Here is a 27249-nt window from a genome sequence, read left to right on the forward strand (position 1 = left end):
GTAGGTCTCAAGATAGGAAGTTGTTTCCAGCCATCTGCGGAAATGCATTGACACTAGAAGCAGATCCACATGTTTGCATATTCCCAATCTTGTTTGAAAGAAGCCAGGAGACTGCCTACAGCACAGGCTTCTGCACCAGCACTTCCCCATCTTCAGGGCCTGGAGCATCTAAGCTCTGCACTTCTTTAAGCACTGAGCACAGCTGGGACAAGCACTGAAACTTTTCCAAGAAGGACTGCAATACAAATTATGGCTGAAAGCACCTTTGTTTCCAAGGGACCACGTGTGCGCTGGAACACCTTGCTGACTTGGGCTCCATCTCCCTTCTCACCCACGCTGCCAAAGCTGCAGGAAGAGGTAAACATAAATCACAAACAGCTGTCAGATGTCAGATATGCTCAGAAATTTGCCACAGGCTGAAGTGAACTCTGTGAAGAACATTAAGATTACAGAGGAACATATAAATATATCCCACCTCTTACGTGCCCTCTTCCATCCCAAACATTTTAGTTACAATACTCAGGTCGTCACTGACCATCTCATGTGGGCAACAGTCAATACTGAACAATGAAAAGCAACAGGGAAAAAAAAAGTAATGGACAGAGCAGGCTTCAAAATGATACATTTATTAAAACTAAACAAAGGATACAAGCTCCAATTAACTTAAAAATCATATATTGCATTATGGCAAACACAGGACCAGTATGCTCAGAGCACAGACAATTTTTAACATGGGCTGAAATTCTTAAACCAAAAAGTAAACGTTTGAATACATACAGAATAACAGAATATTGGATCATTCTTTTAATTAAATATACCCAATAATTTCATATAAACAATTTGAAAGGATTTAAATACATGCTGAAGAAGCTAGAGTTCAAATGATGAGCAAGATATGCAGATAAAAAGTTCAAGAAGTATTTTGGAGTTGTATAAAAGGTACAGCTTCTTCTCCCAGACAAAGCCTATAGTGCAATACACCATCTTGTCAAGAGAGCATTCTCAATCTGCATGCAGTCCTGCTGACAAACCACCTATTAAATTGGTTTTCTGGTACTTAACTTGCAGGCAGACTTACTCAAATCGCAGTAAAAACCATCTTATAAGTTGGAAATAAACACTTCAATACAATGGGTCCTATAACCTGTTTTGATGGGGAAGAAATCATACTTTACTTCCCTCCCACTGCTGTTTTAAGCTTTTCATATTATTTTTAAATTATTTTTTAGTTTCCCCCTTTGGGTAGATTTTAATCAAACTTTGACCCCACAGAATCTCAAACAACTCCAACAACGGCTTTACTGATAACCCAACTCTGAGCTTAGAGGCTTTGCCCGTGTAAGTCACAACGTCACACAAATCTCATACATCTTTTAATTATTTAAACAAATATTTACATCTCCTGACTAAATATTCATTCAGGAATAAGTTCTGACCAGTTACTGTACACTTGGAAGTCATCCTTTCTCTGAAAGTACTGTGGCTACTGTGGGTTTTTGGTCAACATGAAAGACAAAGCAGGTTACCTGAAGCCAGTCCACCAGCCACCGACATGCTCACATTGCCTGACTCACCCGTACAGAGCTGTTTGTTAAGGTTCAAAACCAGGTAAGCATCAGTCACCAAGGGCTTCCTAAGCTTTTTAAGCTTGCAAAAGTCTTGATGTCATTGGGTTTGCCTACTTGCAACATCAGAGAGATTGCCTGCAAAATGCCTCACTATGATTGATGTGCACATCACTTCAACCCTTTAAGTAACGGGAAAACTGACTTTAGTTTCTGAAAACAGTGCATTTAAATGGATATTCTGTGAACAATTAAAATTTCACAGCATGCCAAATTTCAAACCAGTCCAAAAGCTAAAAATGTTCAATAAGCATACTGCAATTATTTTAACCTGTACATTCTTTACAAAAGAATTGGCTACTTATGGCTCCCTCCTTATTTAATCCACAAAAAATTTAAGTGAACGGCAAACACAAGACAAGACAAGCAACCAGGCCTCCTAAGCTCCTGAAACACTGCATTCAGATAAGATGTCAGGTGAATTAAAGCTGCATGAAACTTGAATTCGTAAAGCTTTGAAAACAGCTTGTTCTGCTACTTCTCTGTATAAACTGGTGTGCATTCAAGTCCACACCATTCTTCAGCATTTGCTACCGCATGAAAGCTAGCAGACCATTCTAGTCAGAATAACTTGATGACATTTCAGGAATGTTAAGTAAGATTGTTACATGCTGCTTGGAAATGGAAAATATGCAAATGGAAAATTTAGTGTATTTCAAAGTTCATTAATTCCAGTTTGTTGACTTACAGAATTTAGAAGTTTTAAAACTGTATTGTGACATTAATTTTCTTCATGGGTTTTCAGCCACGAAAAATTGCACCTAGTGAAATGCAATCTTCAAAATTCACAAACTACCTTTCACGTTGAAATCTCCAAGTAAATGCCATTTTATAAGAAATAGAATACCTTGTTTGTTTAGGGGTACATTAATTGAAAAGCTTGTATCAGATTGAAATGTCAGCTTTGTCAAAGCAATTTTACACAAAATAATGATGTTTCAAGGGATGGAACACCTCCCCTAAGAGACAACAGAGTGAGCTGGGACTCTTCAGCTTGGAGAGGCTCCAGGGACATCTGATAGCAGCACTTACATTATCTAAATGAGGGCAGTAAGAAGGGGACAAACTATTAGGATCTGTTGTGACAGGACAAAGGGAAGTGGCTTCAAACTAAAAGAGGAGAGGTTTAGATTGAAGAAAATGTGGCACTTTTTTTTTTCCCACAAAGGGAGTGAAGCACTGGCAAAGGCTGCCCAGAGAGATGGTGGATACCCCATCCCCAGAGACACTCAAGATCAGGCTGGACGGGGCTCTGAGCACCTGGTCAAGCTGTAGCTGTTTCTGATCAGTGTAGAGGAGTTGGATAAGACAGCCTCTAAAGGTCCCTTCCAACTCAAACTATTCTATGATTCTATAATTACAGTAATTCTTAGGAAGATCAGTCACATCACTTACTGTAAGCAACCTTCCAAAATGTACAGAATATTAATCTAAGACATTTAAACACTGACCCTGCTCTCTAGAGTTGTATTATACATACTACTGTACATCCTGTTTTGGAAATAACTAAATACAATGGTCCATTATCTCCAAGATGGCCATGGTGCCCATGGAGCAGATGGAGTTGCTACTGCCTTGTCCAAACAGACCCAGGTAGATCAGCAGTGCAAGGGCACAAATCCACTGCTTTTTGTGCGTCTTCAGGGAGCAAGGATTTTTCAGCTTCTGGCATGGCCATTTGTCATATGTTATTCAGTATTTTCAAATACAGGCACCTAAATGTTGCTTTTAAAGAAATGGAATTCTCATGTCCAAAGTGGATAAACAGCACTGGATAAAGTTTTTGTCAAACCTGGCTTCTGCTACAGCCACAAGAGTAACATCCCAGTGTTTAGAACATCCATTAGACTTTGAGCAAACTTTGTTACCGGCAGTCATGTGAAAGATGCTGCTGAGCAACAGCTCCAGGGACTTGGTGACTGTACTGTTGAAACTGCCACAGCAGATGGACTTCCTGAACTGTACCAAATGTTTGGCATTTCAGTACAGGAAGTCACTGCGTACCAAGTCTTCTACTTGTCTAAAATAGTCTGCTACTCTGGATTTTACAATACCATTAAGGAATTATTGCCAAATCCAAAGCAAACTCCGTTCAAGGCCAGAGGTTGGATGGGGTATTGGCCAGCCTGATCTGGTGGGGGACGAAGAGTCCACGGCAGGAGGTTGGAACTGGATGGTCTGAGGTCCCTTCCAACTCAAGCCATTCTATGATTCCATGACTATGCAAGGCCCTGAGACTGTCCAAATATTTTTTGTTCCACCAACTTCAAATGCATTTTTACAAATAATTTAGCCAAACTAGATAAATACTATATGTAGAGTTATGCTGAAATACACCTGGGAGTCAATACTTTCTATGAAAATACACAACCGCTATCAAAAGCACTAATTACAAACTGCCCTCCTCAATATTGCTGTGAACAGCATAACCATAAGATGTGTTTTCTACAATGTACACAAGATCAAGAATGTTAATGTAATTTAACTGGATGCAAAATGGAAAAAAAAACAAACAATAAAACTGTGGGGTCAAGTCACACCTCTTGTATTTTATCACAAACTGTAAGAATCAGGGAAATTCAGGCTATCAGGAATTATGAACATCCTACAGGTGGCATATTAATTTTAAATCTTAAAAAATAACCACTAAGGACAGACATTAATAAGTAAACTTTGACCCGAGTCAAAAGACTCAATCAATTAATTAGAAAGCCAAAATTGTAATCAAAACACTGCCAATTTCAGACATCACTTGCTGACTGCATGGTCAGATGAAAGCATTTAAGTACTCTGAATTACTTGGTTAGAGATGTTACACCTGAGATGACAACTGAGAGGTAAGAACTAGTTATGGAGTAAATAACTGCCACATGAATAACAACAAACATGCCTCCATAACTGCATTTCTTAAAAAAATATATGTGACGAGATCACAACTGACATTTTCCCCTTACAGTTAATTTCATTTTGCTGTTTAGACAAATACATTATCTGTTCTGGAACTACTTGAAAGGCTCCTGTGATTCCAATGCTTTAGTAATTCATGGAACTCTGAGTAGAAGTGAGATGTTCTACTCCCTGATCTTAATTTAAGGCACCCGTAAGAAGCAAACTTCATGGGAAGTTTCAGTTCTAGGGAAAAACTAATCCTATTTTCCCTTCAAAAGAAAAGAAAACAAATTTGTAAGTGATTAGAATGTCACATTCTCTGTCACTGAGGCAACGGCTTGGTGATATTCAGCTTAAATAAAGCTCAACCTGAAGAGCTACTACTGAAGCCACAGAATCTTCACTAACAGGTTACAAAAAAAAAAAGTGATACTGGGACAGAAGGGAAAATTTGTATTAAATTCTGCAAAAGCTAGAAGGTAGAAGCAGAGCAAGGTTGGGCCCCACGTAACGATGGAAGTAAATAAATTAGAAATATTTTGGATCACTGTACCACAACGAGTGCAAATACAACATGATTTCATGGGCAGGAACACTGCTGAAGCAGCATATTTTGTTTTCATCTGTATGGAATGACAATAAATCACTTCTTTGATGAACAAAAATTTCATTCCATATGTCAGAAAACGTATCTATAATTTATTACTAGTATCAGCTCAAAACACTTTCCATAATCACAAAAGCTCCAGTAATATGTAGCCATTAGACACAAAGATATACAATTTTGGTTACAGTTGGGCTTTGCTTCAGATTCTGAAGCTTAATTCTTTACTTCTGCAGCTTCTTTATCATGCTTTTCCTTTGCCTTCTCCTTTTCTTCCAGTTTTTCTTCTTTTTGAAGCAGTGCCATAATCTCAGCAACCTGGCTGGTGCCAATATCAACATCTTCTTTGTCTATCAATTCTACTACCTACACAAAGAGTGAGTGAAATTCAGAATAACGTTTTTATAACAAGACATTTTCATATCTTAAATTGTTAAGAAAAAAAGTTCTCTCACATTCAAGAGTTGGTTGTTTTTTTTTACCAACATGAAATTAATTTCAAATCACAACCAGTGCCTCGTACTTGGAATATTCAAAAGCTTTAGCACCGAAGCCATATTTTAGAACATTAGTGAGACATGTCCCTTATTATATCCGTTTCAACAGAAAGCTCCATTTCAGTATCTAATATTTCTGAAATGTTATTTAGATAGAATCTATTTCATATGCGTCACTTTATTGAGGAGGCCTACTAAAAAGGCAGACATTTACAAAAAATGAAGCACGGGGGTGGGTCTTTTGGAAAGCCAAGTGAAAAAAAAATTAGCAGGAGTTTCCAAATGCCTTTATAAAGTTTCTTGTACAAAACAGTTCTTGACATAGCTCATGTTCTCAAAATTGTTCATTATTATAACTCAGGAAGTTCATTTTTCCTGTGTTGCTAAATGTAAGTCAATGCAACAGTTGTTCAGACCAACAGTGGAGGCCGTCATCACTGGACAACTTCAGTACGTGGAAAAGAGTTTCAAAGGGTTGATTACTATATTTTTTAGCTGGCCATACTGTTCTACCTCTAAAAAGTATTTCTGTATCGAGTAGGAAAGTTACTTGCAAGGAAATAAGTTTCAAGACATCTCTAAAATAGAAAAGAAACAAGAAAACAAAAGGAGAACGCAGGAGACAACCTGAGAAAACTGCAAAATGAGAAAAATGGATAAAGAGAAAAAGGTGAAAAAGAGATGTGTGATACTCTACTTTCAGATAAGGAATTCAATAGTCACCAAGTATAAAATGCCTCTCGAAAGCATTAAGACATTACTTCAAAAGGAGCAGAAATGGACAAAATGGCCAAATTATCTATCAGCTGGTAACTAAAACATACATGATCTGATTTCAGTAATTTACAATGAATCTAAGGAGTAAAACAATGGTCTGATGTCTTTCAACCATAGGAAATAAGTCATAATCAAATATTTAAGGTATACATCTGTGGTATTACTGAAGTCTTAATACATAAAGTATTCAAAACTTCTTTCCATCCTCCCTTCCATTCTTAAGTAGCATAACAAAATTACCCTATATCATGTGTAAATATATACAATATATACACACAAATGTTTTTTATATATAATGTTTGTCATACACACATACACTTTTACAGATGCAAGTAAAACCTACAGCTTTAAAGCTAATGCAGGTAACAGACATAGGATAAGAATCATCATCCCCCTCTGAAACAGTGGCACAAATTGTAAAGATGACAAGCATCCTTCCTTGATGCCAGTGAAGTTTTCGGAAGTGTACTGTAAGTAGGCAGCATCAAGTTCTTTTGCAATTCTTGCAAAAAAAACATTAATGTGAATTTAAGTCAAGACTGTCATAGGCACAACATCTGAATTCCTGAATTCCTAAGCTTATTTTCCTCAAATAGTCCACAGACTTACCTTAACAACATTATCTATATCAATTTTGCCATCTTTGTTTTCATCTAATGCCTCTGCAATCCTCGTTAGTTTCTCCTCTGGAATCTTCTGGATTTGTTTCATTGCATTAATTAACTCAGCAATACTGATGAGATTCTCCCTAAAGAGGAAGCACAATCTGTATATGACAAACAGTTACTCCAAAGGAGTAAAAGTCACAAAAGATAAGCATTGAAAGTCACTACGTTGCAGGTAACTTGTAAAACATTAAATAATCCTGAACAGAATGCAAAAAAGCATTTACAACTAAGCAATGTTTAAGTTAATCATTTTCAGTTACAAAAATCATTGAATGGCTTGGGATGGAAGTGACCTTGAAGATCACCTAGCTCCAAACCCCAGCCATGGACAGCGTTGCCACTCACTAAGATCAGGTTGCCCAGAACTGCTACCAATTTAGAGTTTTTCTCCCAGAGACATTCATTACATTAAGTACAATGACATTTAGTACAAACAGTTGCTATATTTTATTTTTAATTTACAAATTAGGATGGTTTTGATTAACAACTCCCTGTAGCACCTTTCACACGGCCTCCTCAATCTTATGCAAAATCTGAAACGAATGACTGCTTCCCCTGGGGACTGGAAGAAAACAGTCTGGATGGAACTGAAACAAAATCCTTATTTTTGTTTGGGTTATGTTTTTTGGAAGCTGAGAAGCAAACAAAGTAGATGAATACTGCATTTACAAACACAGATTGAAAGATTCTGTCACAGATTATCTGCATCTCAGTACTCATAACAAATAACATATGAGTGTGAAACACATGACTTGGAAGAAAGACCCTCCAGTAACCTCAACACTTCTACAGGTCTTCATAAAGTAATCTGAAATGAAAATTGTTAGATTTCATTTAAGTTTTTTATTGTAATTAAGTCTTCAGAAAGGAGCCATGTAAAACTACCTCCATTTCCTGTAAGTGTCCTCACATTTCTCTCCAAAGAGTTACCTCCTTACACCTGACAAAATGGATTTTATTGCCATTTTTTTTCCCCCCAACACTTTCACTACTGAAGCAGAACAAACAAAAATATGCTCACAACTGTTGCATACTGTTTACATTAATGACACAAGGCACACATTGCCTGAGTAGCATTACTGAAGGTGTGATTTCACTCGCATCATCATGAGGCCTACATGCATGAAAAAGATGGGGTTCTGAAAGTCAGGGTGTCAAACATACGATTAGGCTAGCATCGAAGGAATTTATACATGTTGCCTTTCCACCCTTATTTCAACCATATTTGACATACTTCAGAAAGAACATTCAGTGCTCTCCAGTCACTTACCCAGCAGCAGGAGGACTATCACCTCTATCAAGCTTTACATCCACTGTCTTTTGATTGGTCTCTAACTCATTAATAATTTTGTCTATCTGACCAATCATCCGGTTCACTCTTTTGGTCAGTCGCTTGCTCGCCTTTGATTCTTCCACTACTTCTTCCTGGCCAGCTTTAGAAAGCTCCTTTATTTCTTGCAAATCCTAAAAGAAATGGTCAGGAAGAAAAACTTTTTGCATGTCTGAATTCTTAATGACACTGCAGTCTAGAGATGAGTATTTCAAGACAGGGGCCCCTTGTAAATAAAATCTAAATGATGATACACAAAGTCAAAATGAAATCAGAACCAACTCTTAACACTGTAGCCATTTTCATAAATTCTTTCAATGGTATTTGCCACAGTCATAGAATCACCAGGGATTGGAAAAATCCTACAAGATCATCCAGTCCAACCATCCACCGATCACCAACAGCTCTCACTAAACCATGTTCCTCAGCTCAGTGTCTAAACGTTCCCTTACCACCTTCCTGGGCAGCCCATTCCAGCACCCAGACACAACCTTTGAGAGACTGAATACAATCCCAGTTAACCTAAGGAATCTAAAATACTGACACTACGTTTGATAAGAAAGAACTGCAGCACGTTTAGCACCTATTACTCTGGTCACACAGGGAATAAGAGTAGGAACAGCACTCTCTTCTGGAGGGAACAACTCCAATGATTTTAACTACTTGTTTAATGTGTTTAAAGCCTAAAGCTCTGCACTGTCCTCTAAAGCAGTATAAAACTCAGCTAGCAAATACAAGCTAACAGACATCCAAGTAAGATAATCTTTAACTATGTAGGTCATTTATTCTAAAACTGAACAAGAACAGATTTTATTATTATTATTACTATTTTGTTTTTTAAGCAATCTCACCTCGTTATATTCCTGGATGTCACCCTTCAGTTCCTCAAGCTCCTCCTTTTCCTTTGTTAGCGATTTCTTCTGTTCCTGCAGCTTGTTACAAGCATCACTCAGCATGTCAATCTCCTCCTTAGTTATTTCCTCACCCTGTAACAGAAAATACAAATGAGTGAGAGACATGTGTGTGATTTTCCTAATAAAATAAAATAAATTCACAAGATAGGAAGGACACACTTCAGGTTCTTCATCCATGTTCAGAGCCAACACAGTATAGACTGGCATTCTGAACCTCACACAGAGATCATAAATACTGAGAATTAGCTTGCCACAGTACTGTTTAAGCACACTAGTATCTAGTTCAGGTACTGTGATTCATTACAAGGGTTTTGGCTATTTGAAATCCTACACATAGTTGTCTCATTAAAGAAAGAAAGGTTTTACCTCCTTCTGTACTGAATGGAAAACCTGAATAACTGAGAAATGACTCAGGCATCATATACAGGAAATACTCATCACACAAGATTTTGCAGAGCAAAGTTCAGGATGTTGAGCTGAAACGAAATCTTCAGTATCTTTTCTAATTATACAGATGAACATTCAAAGTTTACAAAGCCTATATGCCTCTTGAAATGCTGAGAATAAAATTGAACCCCCAACAGATTACATAAAAAATACAATTTCAAGAATGACTCATTAAAAATTATAAAATCCTATGACAGCAGATCCAGCTAGTGTATTACATAAATCCTACCCAGACATCAGCTTTTGTTCTGAAGGAAAGAGCTCTGAACAGATGTATAAGCACAGTACAGAAAGACACATGTAAACAAACAGAAGGATGATATACTTCCAAGAAAAAAACACAGAACTTCACAAAGTACATACAGTCCTTTCAACAACAGTTTCACTATACTGCTATCTATACAAATATCAACCTCATTTCTGATTTTAAGTGCAAAACAACAAAAACCCTCAACCCCAAAAAACAACAACCAGAAAGTAGCTGTTTGAAAAATTCCTCTGCCACAAATAAAATTAAACAATTTCAAGTCGTCAATAGTTTAATATTCGCCCCCTCCCCTCTTGTAACAGACAACATGGCACATTAATGTGAAAAAAAAAGCCTGAAGCAAAACGTTTAGTTCCCCTAATTATTCAACCTTGAACAATCTTTCAGTACTCCTCAGATTATTATGCTGCTACCATTAGAACCTGCTTATTAAACAAATAATGTTATGCTAATAACAGATAATGATGCTGCCCAGGAAAAATAGGAGACAGTACAATATTGATGTATCCTGTAAAACATTGAGGTACACTGTTCAACACTTTAATTAATGGCCTCTGTGATGGTACAGCTGAAACACGTTAAGCCATGTTGACCAACATATTAAAGAAATGGCAGGAAGGTATACTAAAAACATTTTTATAGTGTACATACAGTACATACATCTGTTTAAAAGAACTCAGTGTAGATCTAGTACAGACTTTGGAAAGTCTAGTTCCTTGTTTAATGCTTTAGTCTTATCTGTATCCTTTAAAAGGAAAAAAGCCACTCACATTCACCTACTCATGCCCACACCTTCCTCATGTTAAATACAAACATCCATAGACCCATCATGTCTACAGTCAGTGGAAATGCCCCACAAAATAAGCACATTAGTTTCAGTGACAGAGACAAAGAAGACGCTGAATTTTTTATGATGATGATTAAGAATTTGCAGTCATATTACCTTAATGCCTTCCAGTATGGGTGCTGTATCTTTCAACGTTTCCGTATCTGCTTTTGCCAGCTCTTGCTTGCTGTCCATAGCCACCTGACTTTCTTTAACTTGCAGAACAGCTGGTTCAAGATCTACTGCCAACTCCACTTCTTTCTAAATTTGACAGACCCAAGAAGTTCAATTAAAACAAAGATAGAATTCTATCTTTATTAGCACCAGTAAAGAATGGTTTCTTAAAATACAAGTAATTGCTTAAGGAGATGCAGACATTTTTGTAACATTAAAAACTTTCAACATACGGAGTGGTTTCATACCAACATGCACCTAATGGACCATGCCTGTGAGCACAGAAGGCTTAAGGCATGCATCAAGCGAGGCCAGCAGTTTTTATGCTCAAGCATTATACCAATGACACTACCTGACTAATGAAGGAAAAAAAAAAAAAATAAAAAAAGAGCCAAAAGGTAAGAACAATCACAATTTATACTAAGGAAAAATTCAACGAGAAAACCAGCCAAAAACTTAAAAAAAAAAAAAAAAAAAAAAAAGCAAACACAAACCTCTTACTCTCTTGGTAGTTGAATGTTTCCTCTTATGACTCTGATTAAGAAGAATCAGAGATACGTAAGAGGCAGCATTTGAGGTTTCACACTGAATCCTCCTATGCTGCATCCTGTTTTAATATCTTTCCACGTTTTCCATACGTGGATTTAAAGTCTGGTTTCTTGCAGGCAACACCCAAAACAGAGACAATCACTCGTAACATGCTAATTTTACACTGCTAACATTTATTTCTCAGTAGCTGAGAACAGAACTTACCACAGCTGCAACCTGAAGAGTTTCTTTGGCTTTCTCTGCAGCTTCAGATATTCTTTCCATCTCTTTTTCCTCATTTTCTTTTCTGATGGCTTCTTCCTCCTGAAGCGTTGCCTCCAGTCGTGCTTTGTTATCTACTTTTTCACCTTCAACTTCTGCCACTTTGACTTGAGCCTCTTTGGCCTAAAAGTAATGCAAGAAATATATAAAAATCTCTGTGTGTTGATATAATGCAAAAAAGTTCAAATACCGTTGAGACAGGTAGTATAGGAATGCTAATGAATACAGCTGGAATTGCAAAAAGTTGTCTTTTTTCCATTTTTCAGAAAAAAATTCTCTTTGTAAATAAGAATTTTCCATTCTGAAAATATGATCTATTGTTTATTCTCTCAAGAGCACAAATACATTTTTTTCAAATAGTCTCTCTCTACCAAACATTGACATACTCATCATAAAACACTGAATTAAATGTATTTCTTGAACTTGTCTGGATTACAAGTTTCGCTTTTGCCATTTCTAATCTGCAGTTACTAATTCTGTCTACATGCTATGTAAGTTTGGTTTATGGCCTCTATGCTGAGGAACTAAATTAGTATGTTAAATGTACAGAGATGCACAGAATTCTTAGTTGGACGTTATACAGTAGAATAGGAATCTGCATAAATGAAAATTCAGTATGTTCACTCAGACTGGAACATTCTGAAAACTCTATCAGAGAAAAAAATCAGTCTTGAAGAGATCTAAAGGTAAACAATTGTGCACCCATTTTTAACTGCTAGCTGAGTTTAATTTTAACACTGAATAGAGTTTTCATAAATAAGGTGAACGAAGAAAAACAGTTCTTTAGTTTACAATTTTTTTTTATATTTATTGGAGGACCACGTATTTGAAAACCCCATAAAAATGTTCTGATTCTGAATTACAAGAAACAGAACAGAACTAATTTTAACATTTATTTTTAAGTGATAACTACCTTCCATCATGATAGAAAAGAAAGAACTCCCATTAAAAAAAACAAATCCCACTAGTGGAAATGATTTATTTTAGTAGATATCTTTTTTCCACAAACCAAAAGTCTGAACAGTAACACTGGAAAATAACTCAGAAAAGGACACATGGGGTGAAACAAAATGCAAGTCTTGTGAAGAAGATAAGGTAATTCTACCCACATGCTATTTTTGGACAAAGCCAAGTTCATACAAGCAACTGAGCAAACCATGATAGTTTCTAGTGCCAAAAGGAAACTAGTAAAGTCAAGAGAGATATCCCAGTCTGCCATGCCTCATACTTAACTTTCCAAAAATTTTAAGATAGCATTGCCCTAAAAAGCCTAAGGAAATAGCTGAATTCTCATTCTTTTGACATAACATAAAACCTTACAAACTTCCAAGTTAATGCAGTATTTCAACCATAACAGAATCTCACTTATGAACATCTCCACCTCTGTTCTTCATGAAGCAGAAAATTGCAATCACTTTCACCCTTTGTTCTTAAATATGGCCTGAGAAATCCCACCCCTATGTGAGACTGAATTCATCTGGAACAACCACCAATATTCAGAAGAAAAAAAAAATCCATACAGTAATTTAAAACTTCACATCCATCTCTCATTAACCATAACCAACATAGCAGTAGAGAGGCTACAAACACTCCACCTCAGCACCTTTGTATTGCCTACGGTATGACTAGGTGTAAGAAGTGCATGCTGTACCTTCCCACACTACCACTCTCTCCCTGGTGCAACAAAATGCTGCCTTTCATTTGCCTTATCAAACCCATCCACAGCCCATTTCTATGTTTTAACATCATCCATGTAAACTTCTACCTCCTCCACAACCCCCCCTTTTTTTCTTTTATTTATTTATTTATTTATTTATTAAAGCTTTTCAAGGAAAGGAAAGAGACCAAGAATATCTACTGTTCTAAACAGATTTTCAGTGACTGTACTGCAAGTTAGTTACAGATAGTATAAATCACACTTACAACACTCTCTGGTAGTGTCTGAAGTGTTGTTTTGAGCTGATCAGCTGGAGAAAGTGTGTCTGGAAGATACATGGCCCTGGACAAAATGAGCAATGAAGTAGGGATTTCCTGGTTCAAGTGCAGATCTAGCCACTACAAACGAAATACATAAAACACAAGCCTTCAGCTTTTGGAAGTCTTTCTCTTCTTATAAATTAACACATGCATACAAAAAAAGTGCAAACACTAATTTTTTTAATCTCTAGTTATTGATAAATATCCTAATACAGGAACTACAGGCTGTAACAGTATTGAAATACAGTGATTGCATTGAGAAAGAGACCTGAAAAAGAGAATATTTTTTTCATATGCATCATCTTCTGAATCGGGTAACCAAAAGATAAGCTTTCTTTTCTCCAAGATTTACCAGGAGAAACACACTTTACAGATTAATAGCAATAATTCACAAGACAAAGAGGCATAAGTGAAAACATATTTTGAATATGTTTAAACATCATCATGAAAACATCACGACCCAGCTAAAAATCACAAGTCTACCCCTATCCTGTACTTACAGGGAACACATTACAAAAGCTTATTAAGAAGTCTATTTTAGCCAAGTCTTTAATGAGAGGAGCAGCAAAATGTTTTTATCCGAATGATAACAAAAAATCATAGTTAGCAATTAAGTCTGTGTATACAGTCTTGCAAAAACATACCTGTTTAAGCTGTTCCTTGAGACGCTCCTCTGTCACACCAAGGGCTCTCATCCCTCGTGCACGACACGCTGCCTGCAGTTCTTTAACGGTCAGGGTATCAACTCCTTCTTCAGCAATCATCTGCACAAAACGCAGAATAAACTTCAATACGTAACTGCTCAAAACTGAAGAACCACCAGTGCACACTCAGAAATCTGCATTTTTAGAATAGCCACTAGAGGCTGCTGTGGTAACACAAAGCAGCCTCCACTATTCATAAAACAGCAGCAAATATTACACTGCAGTCCAAGCCTTTTTGTTGCAAGTTAGCTCAAATTAAAGAGAGGAAAATGCCTAGAAAAACGATGTATACACACACACACGATTTTCTCTTCTTACACATGAACATTATTAACCAGTACATATCTAGAATGACTCACTTTGTCGTCTGCTTTTATACTTCTCAACCTCATCGTCAGCTGGAAGCGGAGAAAGTTATTTGTCCCAATTGACTGAAGTTCCAGCAATTTACAAAGTGCCACCAACTGAGGCCTGGTTAGATTGTCCAGAGTCAACTCATCTTCAAATAGTTTCGAGAACCTCAGGATTTCCTCATTACTGGGTCTTTCCCCAGTCTCCCTGATCTGTAAGAACAGCAGATACAAAAAGCTTTTCAAAACAAATCTTGCAATTGAGCATTATTTTGAGCAGTAAAAACTGTTTTCACTTGGCAGGTACTTTGCATCAGTTTTGCTAATAGCAAATGGGATAAAAGGAAGTCATGGAAGAATTTGTTTTAAGAAGTACTTGTTTCCTACAAAGGGCAAAAGAATGGTATTGATGATATTAACAGTTTCCAACAGCAAGGTGTCATATACATGGCTAGATAAAATGCATCAAACCCAACAATTAGTGCATGTGTACACTAACGATTAGCTCTCTCTGAATAGGCACTGCCTTGAGATAACTCAAAATATCTGAGAGGATAAACAGTAGGTACAGGAGTCACATGGGCATGTGCACTTTCTGGCACCATACTTAGTAAACACAAAAGCACATTGAAAATATCTCTCTCTGAAGATACACTGAGAAGTACACTGCGATTTCAAATGGCAAAAATTCTGTGACCCTCGTGCCCTATGAAACACTAATTTTCAGCTACCTAAGCTCTCTCCAGAACTGCATTTGCTTCAAACTACAAGAGGGGTGATTCAGAGTAGATAGAATAGCATTAGTTTATTCATCTATCATCTCTCTTCTTTCCAGAGAGATGGTAGGTGCCCCATCCCTGGAGACACTCAAGGTCCGGCTGCATGGGGCTCTGAGCACCACGGAGCTGTAGGTGTCCCTGTTCATTGCAGGGGAGTTGGACTAAATGGTCTTCAAGGGGTCCTTTCCAATTCAAATGATCCTACCATTGTACAAAAAAGGAAAAAAGCCTATTTCCTGAGGGCGCACACTAACTTCATCGTGACTTCCAAAGCAAGGCAGGTAAGTTCTGGAATTCTGAAGGCAACGTTATGACTGTAATTCATGGCTTCTGGCAAATACTTCACCACAGAAGCAGCATAAGAGAACAGCAGAAAGATGGGGAAACATTTCACCTTTCTTTTGTATTTCTTATTACAGCAAAATGACATCAATAAAATTCATATCTGTAGCACAAACGGGAAAGCTACCGTCATAAAAAGCACACCCACACATAAGGAAAGCAGATCCTGAAGCTTCTTTTTAGTCATCACAAGAAGTTGGAACTCGTCTAGAAAGTGTGGAGTGATACATGTTAATTTCCATAGAAGTCAACCTTTGAATTTAAATTCTCAGAAGTTGTTTCAGATAAAAATGAAATGCTCCCAATATGAATCATAACAGTGGCATGTTCCCCAGAGTCCACAGACAAGGACTAAAGGCATGCTTCAGCTGCTAGTCACTGAAATTATCCAATCAAGATCTTCTGCACATGAAGAATAGAAACAAATGACTGCAAATAAGTTTGCGAGTACATGGCCTTTGCAAGCAGATACTTGCACAACCTTTCAACAGCACCACCATTATCTGAGGCAACCCATTTGCTGCCGTCAACTTATTACTTCATCTGCTAAAAACTTTATTCTCAGGCAAAGCTCAAGCTTGAAAAGCCCAGTCTAAAATACCTGGAGTTTTGTGCCTTTTTCAAGTGCTTAAAACTCTCAGCCATACTCCCAGCCTCTGGCAGTAGCAGATGGTTATTGCCTTGACAGCTCCATGATACACAAATTATAAATGTGCGTGGATGGAGATGAATCCTATGCTGAGGAGATTTAGGAAGGTATTCTTTATCTCCCCAGAGAATAGCTTACGTCCAACTCAGTGAATGGAAACACTAACAACCAAGAGACAGTCCATTTTGGAGGCAGATATCTGATGTTCAATCTTTATTCCAGCAACTGCTTGCTAATAGAGAAATTTTGTACCAAACATATCAGGAAAATCCTAAGTTCTAGTCGTTATCATGAAGGAGCAGCACAGAAACTGCTGAAAAACATTCTTTATACACGGGATTAAATATATCAAAAAAAAAAAAAAGAGAGGGGCAAATTTTATACTTCCCCAATGAGTTTTAATCAGGTAATTAGGAAACATTTTTTCTTCACATTTTATACTCAATGTTCATAAAAACAGGCCCAAAACAACATGAGCTGTCACTCACTGCATGTATTATCTTTCTGATGTCTGAATAACTGATGAACAAAGAAACAAGAAAAGAATACCCCCTCCCTGGAAGCATTTGAGACCAGGCTGGATGGAGCTTTGAGCAACCTGGTCTAGAAGGAGATGTGCCTGCCCATAGCAGGGGGTTGGAACAAATGAAAAAACACTTTAAAAAAAAGACAATTACCTTTTGAAAGAATGTTGAAAAATCTTTTGTAACGTTTCCTTTAGCTGCTTTATTTTTTAAGGCCATCTCCTCAATTGTATCTTGAAGGAATTTAGCTAATTCAAGCTTCACTCTCAGTTGTTTCTTTAATCTTTCCTCCTGTTAAAAACAAACAAACAAAAAAAAACAACGTTGTTTTTAGGTTTCATCCAGAAATATCTGTGCTAAAATACCACAACTTCTGCCCTCAGACGAGTTATTTATATGCTGTTTCTGAACTTCTGCTGTAACACATTTCACAACAGGCCATGTACACAAAGATCACCAAACCACATTAAAAGACAGGCCAACCAGCTGGAAGCTCCACAAAGCTTGAGGTGCAATGCCAACAAGAAAGTAGATCTTAAGGCCTCACCTACTACTGCTGACATGCACCCATCAAAACAGCATGAAGGCAGACAAAAAACATTCACCAATACTTTGACTGTAGTCATCATTGATAATGACCTAAAATAAGTGTTGGATGCAGCTAAAACATTATTTAGGTCAAATACTAGAATAAAGAAGTACTCAGAACACAGGTCTATAGTAGATCGTTTCGAGTAATCAGCATTAAAATCCCTCTCAGTCCTATAAAAACACATCTCAAGTTCAGTTGCTCATATATGTAACTTTTGAACATTATTTCCTGTCTTTATTTCATAAGTTAAACAGCTGTTTTCCCGTTTCTACTTTAAATAGCAATTTTCTCTTCCATACATAGATGACAAAACAAGAAACTGAAACACAATTCAGCAAATACTGAAGCACTGTTTACTTTAAAATCCTGACCTCCTAACCCTACTGAAATGCACAGCTACCAATAATGCACATGTAGATCTCTCTAATTCCTTATCTCTTGTCAACTCATTTAAAATTTTACTTTGTCCTAAAAAAAACCTGTTTACTTAGTAGTAATATATTATGACTTTATACAGCAATATAAAGCTCTACACATCATTAGAACAGCTCAATATCAATTGAATGTAAGTTGCCAAATCTTCTTGCTGAAATCTTTTTAGACTAAAATAACTTGTAAACTGTGATCTGGACTGTAACAATACATGCATTTTCCTACCCCATAAAATAAAAATAAAATGAACCACTACAATGCTTATTGCTTACAACACCATATTTTTCAGAAGACACTTCATCCTACAACCAAGAATGAAATGACTACTTTTATTATGAGATTCTACAAACAGGTACAGCAGGTATAAAATACGTTCAGGTAACATTCACAACACAAGCTTAAGTTCTTCCAAACATCTTTCTGGATCACAAATTCAGACTTACCTTCTTAGACTTTGTCTCAAACGTAGAGGGAAGCATATTAGGGAACAACTTTAGAGCTACTGGAAGCAGAAACTCCATAAATGGGACAACGAGAAACACGAGAAAAGGAACCAAGCGGAAGAGATCAGCACATATCCGAAGAAACTGGAGGAAATAATACAAATGTACAGATAAGCAAAGTTTCATACATTTATTTAAAAAACCTTGATACCTTTATTTAAAAAACCATCTGCCTTACCAAAAACACCTGCACATGTGCACTTGCTAGAAAGGAAATGTAACATAACACAAAAAGAGAGAATGTGAAGAAGTCAGTCAATTTTTGGTATCTTTTCTTATAGTTACTATATGCTACAGAGCACCAAGTCACCATTTTTAATACCACAGAAAGCATTTCAAAACCTTCACTGTGTCTCAATAGGATTACTGAGCAAGTATCTCATTTAAACCTCTTAAAAGCACCTGAAAACAGGAGGTGGTCATTTGTTGTTGTTAAATCTGCTTAACCTCTTTTATTCATCTTTATTTGTGCTCCACCACTTCTTACATGCATGAGCTGCTGCAGACTGAGTAATCAAGAGTAAAATGAAGGGCTCCTCCCCTCTGCCTTCTAACAATTGTAACATACATTTAAACCCAGGGTAATGAGCTCTGCTTTGTAGAAGGATGTTTTGTTGTTGTTTTTTTGTTGTTGTGTTTAAATCATGGCTTTTTTCGAGCAGTAGCCCACTGCAGCAGGCAGATGCATTAGTTACTGAGTTGAGAATGGCCTGAAATAAATATCATCCTTTTGATTTCTGTACACCCACAACTGCATGTATTAGGCTGTACAGTCTATAATCAAATTTTTACGACTGTGGAGCTGAATAATTTGGTTTATATTAGAGCAGTGTGCTGTTTTGTAACATAAATAACCAGTTCCTGGGAATAACATCAGTTTCTAAATCAGAGAAAGGCCAGAAGTGCACTACTGTCCCAGCACTGTCAGTCAGCACTATGACTTAATAAACAGTTATGACTGGCAGAAAATAGCAACAGAAATGCTACCACACAAGTAAATGTGCGTTTCCCCCCTGCATCCCCTCCCCACAGCTTGTGCCAATCTGGAGAGCAACAGGCAGTACAGGCTGCACGCTGCTACAGAACAGCTTTGCTAAAGTACAAAACCAATACAGCTTTAATCCATTTTCTGAGCATAAAACCATCCAGAAGTATTATATGCAGTTTAAGCACAAGCTCTGCAGATGCAAAGGCCAGCATTTTTCTTTCTATATAAAAAAATGCAGTTTCCCAGAAAGGAAGCTTTGTCCATTGTTTGCAGGCTCAAAGGCATTTCCATTCACTCCAACAATAGCAGATAAATGACAACCAGAGAGTTCGAAAGGATGTAAGAAAGTTCAGAAGGGAATGTTAAGAGTCAGAAGAACGGATATTTTCCCTGAGGAAAAAGACTTCAAAAAAATACACAGAATGCAATATACTGCTCCTATTTCTACCCACTCTCTATATTTAGATACTGAAGGTACTTATCTAAGATGAAATCCAAATCTAAGGAAGCAGTTTTACAACCAGATTAAGTTAATCTGAGATGCCATATTAAACGTGCACTAGCAGGCACACCTCCAATCCAGCTAAAACTGATGTGTAAACACACACACAGGATGCAGATCAGTGCAAAACAAAAGGAGACAGAGTAGGCAAGGGGGAGATCTTGCATTTAAGCACCAAGCCAGGCTGCAGCAGCACAGCCCTGGCTCAGCTTACATAAATCACAGACCTACACTAAGAGCTCTGCACAGAGACTGAATACAGTGGTGCATGATTCCACACATTGCTTGGCAGTAGCGTGAAGAACTTGTGATTGCTCTGTATCCCCTGCTACAGCTCGTGTACTGCACCACTCAACTCTCCACTCTTCTGCAGGACAGAAGGCTCTGCAGAGCCAATATACTTGCCACCAATTCTATAGCATTTAATGCCCTGAACATCCCTGCTGCAAAAAGCATCATTAGAGAAATTAGTTTTTGAACAGTCAGTATCATACTTTACACATTTAATTTTTCCTGACTTATCATCTAAATGTACACGAGTGATGCTGTTGAATCTAAAGCCTGCCAGCAATTGTACAAGCAGAATTTTGTAACTGAGTTTTGGTTTACATAAGCAATAGCGTCCTTGCATTAACCACGCTGCAATTGCTTGTTAATGTGGTTAGATTACTCAGATATCTTTCCATTATTGCCTCCAAAGAGGAAGGAAAAGGCAAGCAGAAATAATTCATTTGTCAGTTTGAGTGAAGATAAGATTTTTCTAGGACTGTTGGTTCAGACATGGCTTATTACATTTAAATCAGTATGCACTTCAAATACTAAGAATTTCAGGCACAACTCCTACATACCTAGCATGAAAGATTTAAGACTTCTTTAAAATCAGATGTCACACCACAATTTAAGGATGATCTGCTATAATAATAAAAAAAACAAAAAACTGTGCTGAAACAAACCTAAATAAGGCTTTAAAGAAGCACGTGCAAGGGGCTTCGTTCAGCTGCAGATCGCTTTGCTTTTCACTGGCCAGGGTTCAAGGCCTACCACGACTCTTCCATTCCAGAGGCACGACATCCTCTACCTCCATATGAAGAATGTACACAGCTTAGATTGAGAAAGTAAAACAGTAAAACAGTTCTTCAAACTGCTTTTCCCTACAATTTCTGCACTGGAGTGCCTACAGATTTCATCATTAGAGAAGCTTTACCAATGTAAACACCAACTTTATCTATGCAAGAAACTTCTGTTTTATTTAAAATAAGAGAATCAACTGTGGAAGCTCTCATCTGCAATAAATAAAATCCAGGAAGGCCAAACAACTACACAGCTATGAGAAAGACAGCTCTATGCTCACTGGACGTCAGCACTGGAGAGGAATCTAGTGAATAAACTCCTCTACTGACTGGATGGGGCGTGCTCATCCAAAGACAACACATTGCTCCTGACTGTTCAAGCCTTCTAGTACACACTTCTCATCTTTCAGCAGAAACACTTCTGTGGGATTTCTCTTTTTTCCTGTTTGTGCAATTTCTCAGAAGTATGGCTCAGCAGATCTGAAACAGGCAGAAAAGCCAGTGGTTCCAGTCCTGCCTTATGGAAGACATCTGTGAATTAACTGCTTTTGCTTAGTCTTCCCGGTACTCCAGAGCCCCAAACAAGAACTTCCCAAGGTCCTGCTGTCCTCGTTTCCCCTGCTCTCCCCAGCTGCTCTTTCTTGGCACTACATAATCCCCTGTCTTATGTCAGCATACACTTTTAAATTTATTGCTGAGCAACAATTTAACTGGCTCAGCTGCCAAATACACTCTTACACCAGCATTAAAGAGTAGAACAAAAATAAGTCGCGTGAAGATGCTGGGACCAAATGCCATCAACCTCTGCTGCTGCAGAGAGAGCCCAGCCACAATGAATGATGAAAACCACACGTACCTTTCTGTCATGCATCTGATCTGGTAGATGTACAAAAAGAAACATTTCTGCATAGTTCACTGAGACGTGCTGTTTTCAAATTATCCATGAAAATGCTCGATTATGCAGCTAAGCTTACCAGTAAATCATTAAAGCATTCGTGTTTTTGAACATTTAGGAACGTTTTTAGGACCCAAATTTAACACACTGCCTCTGTAGCACACCAATCTGCAGACATTTATACTTAACCACCAGAGGCACCAACCACTCCTGCTGCCAGAATACATACACATTTTATTCTCAAACATCTCATCCACCACAATTTTTTCAATACCAGATGAAGTGTTTTTGAGTTTTAAAAGAACTCAATTTGATGATCTGTACAAGCTGTTTACATCTATTGTCCAAATCTTCTTCTCAAAAATTCTTTCAAACTTTTCTAAAATGGTCATCTTTACACAATTTCAAAGACTGTAAGCTGCACGGCATGTGGAAAATATAAAGACTTCTCTCAAGTTATCTGTTCAGAGTAGAATTATCTCACATACACATTTATAACTGAAACAGAAATAGCACCACACTGTTAACCATGAAGTTAAACTACATCTTCTACTTTATTTTCTTTTTTTGGTTTTGCTTTTAGAACCAAGTTGGCACAAAACCAACTTTTGCTAGAAGTGTTTTGCCTCCATCTTTTCAGCTGAAAACGTAAAATAGAGAAAGTGATCATGTTTACACGTGTAACTGGATGGGAACTTGAGAAGAAACCACAGTTGCTGCTCACATGCCAAAGCAGAAAAATCAGCTTTTCTAACTAGCAAAAGAATTTATCTCCAACTTTTTTTTTCTCCAGACACAGAGCAAGAGAAGATATATATGCTCATGTATCATTTAGAAACAGAGTAGTCACATTTCTAAACAGCATATTTTGTTGTTTTAATGGTAGGTTCAAAGAGCCATACCAAAGGAAAAGACTTAAAACAGTTGGGAATCAAATCAGAAGTTCTTAGTGCCTACGTGAGGCAAAGGAGAGAAATTCATAAAGCCATTTTAACTCTAGGAAGAAAACACAAAAAAGAATGAATTCAGGTTAAATAAAACGGAGCAATCATTAAGGATACTAAAATGAAATTGGTATTTACTCAGTACCTGTCTCCGTTCTCGACGTGACAGAGTATTTCCATGCAGTATTCGCCAGAGCATCCTTGCAGCTATTTTTGTGTCAATCCAGAGTAATCGAAAACCATGGTAGTAGTGCTTTAGCTCATCCACAATCCTCTGTCCAATAGATTTTTTCACAACTTCCACTTCTGTTGGACTATATACCGGACCTCCTTCTTCCAGCTTCTTGTTTTTGTCCTTTAAGGACTTCAGGGACTTTTCAACTATGGAGTCATCTTGAAGAGAACGTGAAGAATGCCACCACCTAACCGGAAGATACTTGGGTCCTAAAACACCCATGGCTGCCAGGGGCATCCATGAGCCAGAAGAGCTCATAAGAGTAAAATACGTTCGTTCCGATGCTTTAGTCCACCAGCAGCAGTGATCTTTTTTGGAGTATGTGTAAACAGGAGCAACACCAGTGCAATATTTAAAGTGTACAGTCCTTCAAAAGAGAAGAAGAAAGAGCATTAAAAACTAACAATACATGGTGCGTCGGCTGAGGAATATGTATGCATGCACCACTTATTCAGAGAGATTTATTTACAAATCTCAAGATCAGGATGTCTAAATCTGACAACAAATCAAACAAATCCATCAAACGAAAACCAGCCAAACAAAACCAAAACAAAAAACAAAACCTGAAGAAATTCTGCAGTGGATTCTCCTTTAAACTACTTGGAAAAAGTAACTTATTTTACACAAGTTAAATGAAAAGCAGCAAACAGAAGTGCTCTCCACTTGAAAATAAATCTGTAAAACCATAAGTAACATAAAGACCCTTCTATTATTTCTTTTATTTAAACAAAACAGTTAAGATACTGTAGACTGTAGGCTTGGGTCAGGTACTGAGTTAGGGGAAGAGGATTAGCATCAGAGAGATCTGATTTCATTGGAGTTCCTCCCTTACTCTCTCCCCTGATCTTGTTTTCTTTTTTCAGAAGAAACTTTACACGTGAACTTCCACTGTGGTTCTGAGGTGGTGCACACAGGACTAACAGAATGTGGCTCTTTCTCTTATATTAAATACAAACTGAAGTCAGAAGGAAAGTGTTATTAAATAACTTGAAACAACAGACACACATTAGAAGACAAGAAATGCCTCTCTTTGAATACACTTCCACTACAAGATGCTGGATGCAGAGCTTTCTTCCCAAGCTCTCCTGCTTTGAATCTTGGATGTGTGCAGGCATCTGTTTCATTTTATTTTAAGGAGCAACATCAAAGTAACAGCAGCTTTTAGCACAAGAGCTTCTCAAAACAAACAAACCAATCTACAACCTAAAAACCAGTGATTTCTGTCACAACATTCTGTTTATATTACAGAAGTAAATCAGTAAGTTTTAATACTTCCCAAAGAGAGAATATAGCATCATGCATCATAGCAATCTATAAAAAAAGCCAACTGAGACTTGAAAAAAGTCTATATATTAAAGCCTCTCATAATTAATTATGTAGCAAGTGATACAGAACTGACAATACTGAAGAAAGGAATCGCTTTATGTTTTGTATCAGATTGAGTAAGTTTGCAGATGACACCAAGTTGGGAGGTGGCGTCGATCTGCCTGAGGGTAGGGAAGCCCTGCAGAGGGATCTAGATAAGCTGGATCACCGGGCTGAGGTGAATGGGATGAGGTTTAACAAGGCCAAGTATTGGGTTCTGCACTTTGGCCACAACAACCCCATGCAGCATTACAGGCTTGGGGATGAGTGGTTGGATGATTGCGAAGAGGAAAGGGACCTGGGGGTGTTGGTTGATGCTCGGCTGAACATGAGCCGACAGTGTGCCCAGGTGGCCAAGAGGGCCAACGGCATCCTGGCCTGCATTAGAAATAGCGTGGCCAGCAGGAGCAGGGAGGTGATCATCCCCCTCTACTCAGCACTGGTGAGGCCGCACCTTGAGTGCTGTGTTCAGTTTTGGGCTCCTCACTACAAAAAAGACACTGAGGTCCTGGAATGTATCCAGAGAAGGGCAACGAAACTGGTGAGGGGTCTGGAGCACAAGTGTTATGAGGAGCGGCTGAGGGAGCTGGGATTGTTCAGTCTGGAGAAGAGGAGGCTCAGGGGGGACCTCATTGCACTGTACAACTTCCTGAAGGGAGGCTGTGGTGCAAAAGGGTCTGGCCTCTTCTCCCAGGCAAATAGTAGGACCCGAGGAATCAGCCAGAAGTTATACCAGAGGAGGTTTAGGTTGCACATAAGGAAGAACTTTTTCTCTCAAAGGGTGGTCAGGCACTGGAATGGCTGCCTAGGGAGGTGGAGTCGCCGTCCCTAGCAGTGTTCAAGAGGCGCCTGGATGAGGAGCTACGAGATATGGTTTAGTAGCTTATGGTACTAATAGGAATGGGAGGGTGGTTGGACTGGATGATCTTGCAGGTCGTTTCCAACCTTGTGATTCTGTGATTGCAAGACCCTTACGATAAAATAGAAACTTACAAAACTGAGGAATGGTCACTGTTTACTGAACAGTCAGACTAAATAAACTAGACAACATATTTTATTCCAACAAAAAGCATTAGAAAATGTATATCTATAAATATGACTTGTAAGGCAGGTCAGAAGGAGAATGGACTCTCTCATCCAGATCCTTATGTGACATAAGAGCACAGAACAACTGGATTTACTTGCAAAAGAGACCATAATCTCCTCAATGAGCCTCAGTCAAGGCTGTAATGTACAGAACACTGTCTTGGTTTGACCAAGGTACAACTCAAGTGACTAAGTTCCTAACTGACAACTATGTATTTCAAACTACCCTTGTCTGAATACTTAAGACACTAAGGAATTCCATGGAGAAAGGATGCATGGAACCCACGATATGCCATTATGTCACCTGGAATCAGGCAAGAACAGAAAAATAATACTCCATTGCTTTCACATCTTAAGGAAACAGAGTGAAAGGGGATGAAAAAGGAAAAGATACCACTTTCTCCCACATACAATCAGTTAGGTGAAGAGAATTATTCCCAGTCTTCCTTATGTCTGTCAGTGACAGGATAAAGCTGGCACTTTGAGTACAGAAGTGAAAACAGTGTTTCGTTATAGTATAATAACCAAGTGTTTGGTACAGCTTTGAGCTTAGAAAAAACGTTTCATAGTTACTTACATTTTGTTTGCCAACCTCAGGGATGAACAACTAAGACAAGCCCGATCTCCCAAGTTACCTAGAAAAACACCAATTATTAGCATTCAATCTGAATTCGGAAAAACATTTATCCATATAGTGAATTGTACACAAATGTGATCTAAAACGACCAGTCTTACTAAGAAGCAGTTACCAATAAAAACACAAAGAAACTGCTGTTATGCAACTGGATTTTTATTGTAAGCACATTCACAGTTGGGATGACTGTTCATCTCAAACAGCCAAGAAGGAGGAGCTTTTCCTTTGACAATGGCAAGTGAAGTACTGAAGACCAAAAACCTCATCCTATTCCAACAGGAATCAAAATACGTGGCACGTTCTCCACATTTCTCTCAGTCTGCAATCTTCTGACTCATAGGATAAAATGGGAAAACAGAAGGGCAGGAAGCCCTTCTAGTAACATGGCTGACATCTCCATACATGTGCAAGCAAACTGCCCACATACACAGCCAAACTCTGTGGAATGTAAGGTAATGCATGGACTTTTCAATTGCCTGACAGGTTTCTGAGTCCTTTGGACAAACAACTGCAACTCTGAACAACATCACTGAAAGCAAATGCAGTTTTTGAATGACTTCACAACAACACAGTATTAGACAACCCAGATGGATTACCACCTACTACACTACTTCTGGTCAATTCCAAGAGATGGCAGAGTTTAAGATCCGTTTTCAAGGTTACTGGTCAACTTTTTTAATATCAAAGCTAAGATACAACCTATAAGAGAAACTGAGTAGAAGTAGTCATACCTGAGAAAAAGTACCAAATCTGACTGGCAAAAGCATTTCCCAGCAACACAGCCTAATTATTACAGGAAGAGAATCTCCAAAATCAGGTAGGGACTTCAAAAGGCACAACAGAAGGAAA

At 37.9% G+C, this 27249-nt stretch overlaps 1 protein-coding gene across 1 annotated transcript in view; it reads right to left on the reverse strand.

Moving 5' to 3' along the window:
• Positions 1 to 610: 610 nt before the first annotated feature.
• Positions 611 to 27249, reverse strand: part of LETM1 (leucine zipper and EF-hand containing transmembrane protein 1) — a 28917-nt gene continuing 2278 nt past the window's right edge. Inside the window, exons 2-14 of the mRNA XM_052682183.1 lie at positions 26344 to 26401; positions 23226 to 23682; positions 18622 to 18765; positions 17308 to 17445; positions 14870 to 15073; positions 14451 to 14570; positions 13753 to 13884; positions 11773 to 11952; positions 10963 to 11106; positions 9242 to 9376; positions 8331 to 8524; positions 7002 to 7140; positions 611 to 5484 (exon numbers count right to left, since the gene is read on the reverse strand). Of these exons, the coding sequence (XP_052538143.1) occupies positions 5335 to 5484; positions 7002 to 7140; positions 8331 to 8524; positions 9242 to 9376; positions 10963 to 11106; positions 11773 to 11952; positions 13753 to 13884; positions 14451 to 14570; positions 14870 to 15073; positions 17308 to 17445; positions 18622 to 18765; positions 23226 to 23682; positions 26344 to 26401 (2195 nt within the window). The 3' untranslated portion in view covers positions 611 to 5334. The remainder of the gene's footprint in view (positions 5485 to 7001; positions 7141 to 8330; positions 8525 to 9241; positions 9377 to 10962; positions 11107 to 11772; positions 11953 to 13752; positions 13885 to 14450; positions 14571 to 14869; positions 15074 to 17307; positions 17446 to 18621; positions 18766 to 23225; positions 23683 to 26343; positions 26402 to 27249) is intronic.

This window comes from Tympanuchus pallidicinctus, unplaced genomic scaffold, assembly GCF_026119805.1.
Source record: "Tympanuchus pallidicinctus isolate F22 unplaced genomic scaffold, pur_lepc_1.0 scaffold2, whole genome shotgun sequence".
Taxonomy (NCBI): Eukaryota; Metazoa; Chordata; class Aves; order Galliformes; family Phasianidae; genus Tympanuchus; species Tympanuchus pallidicinctus.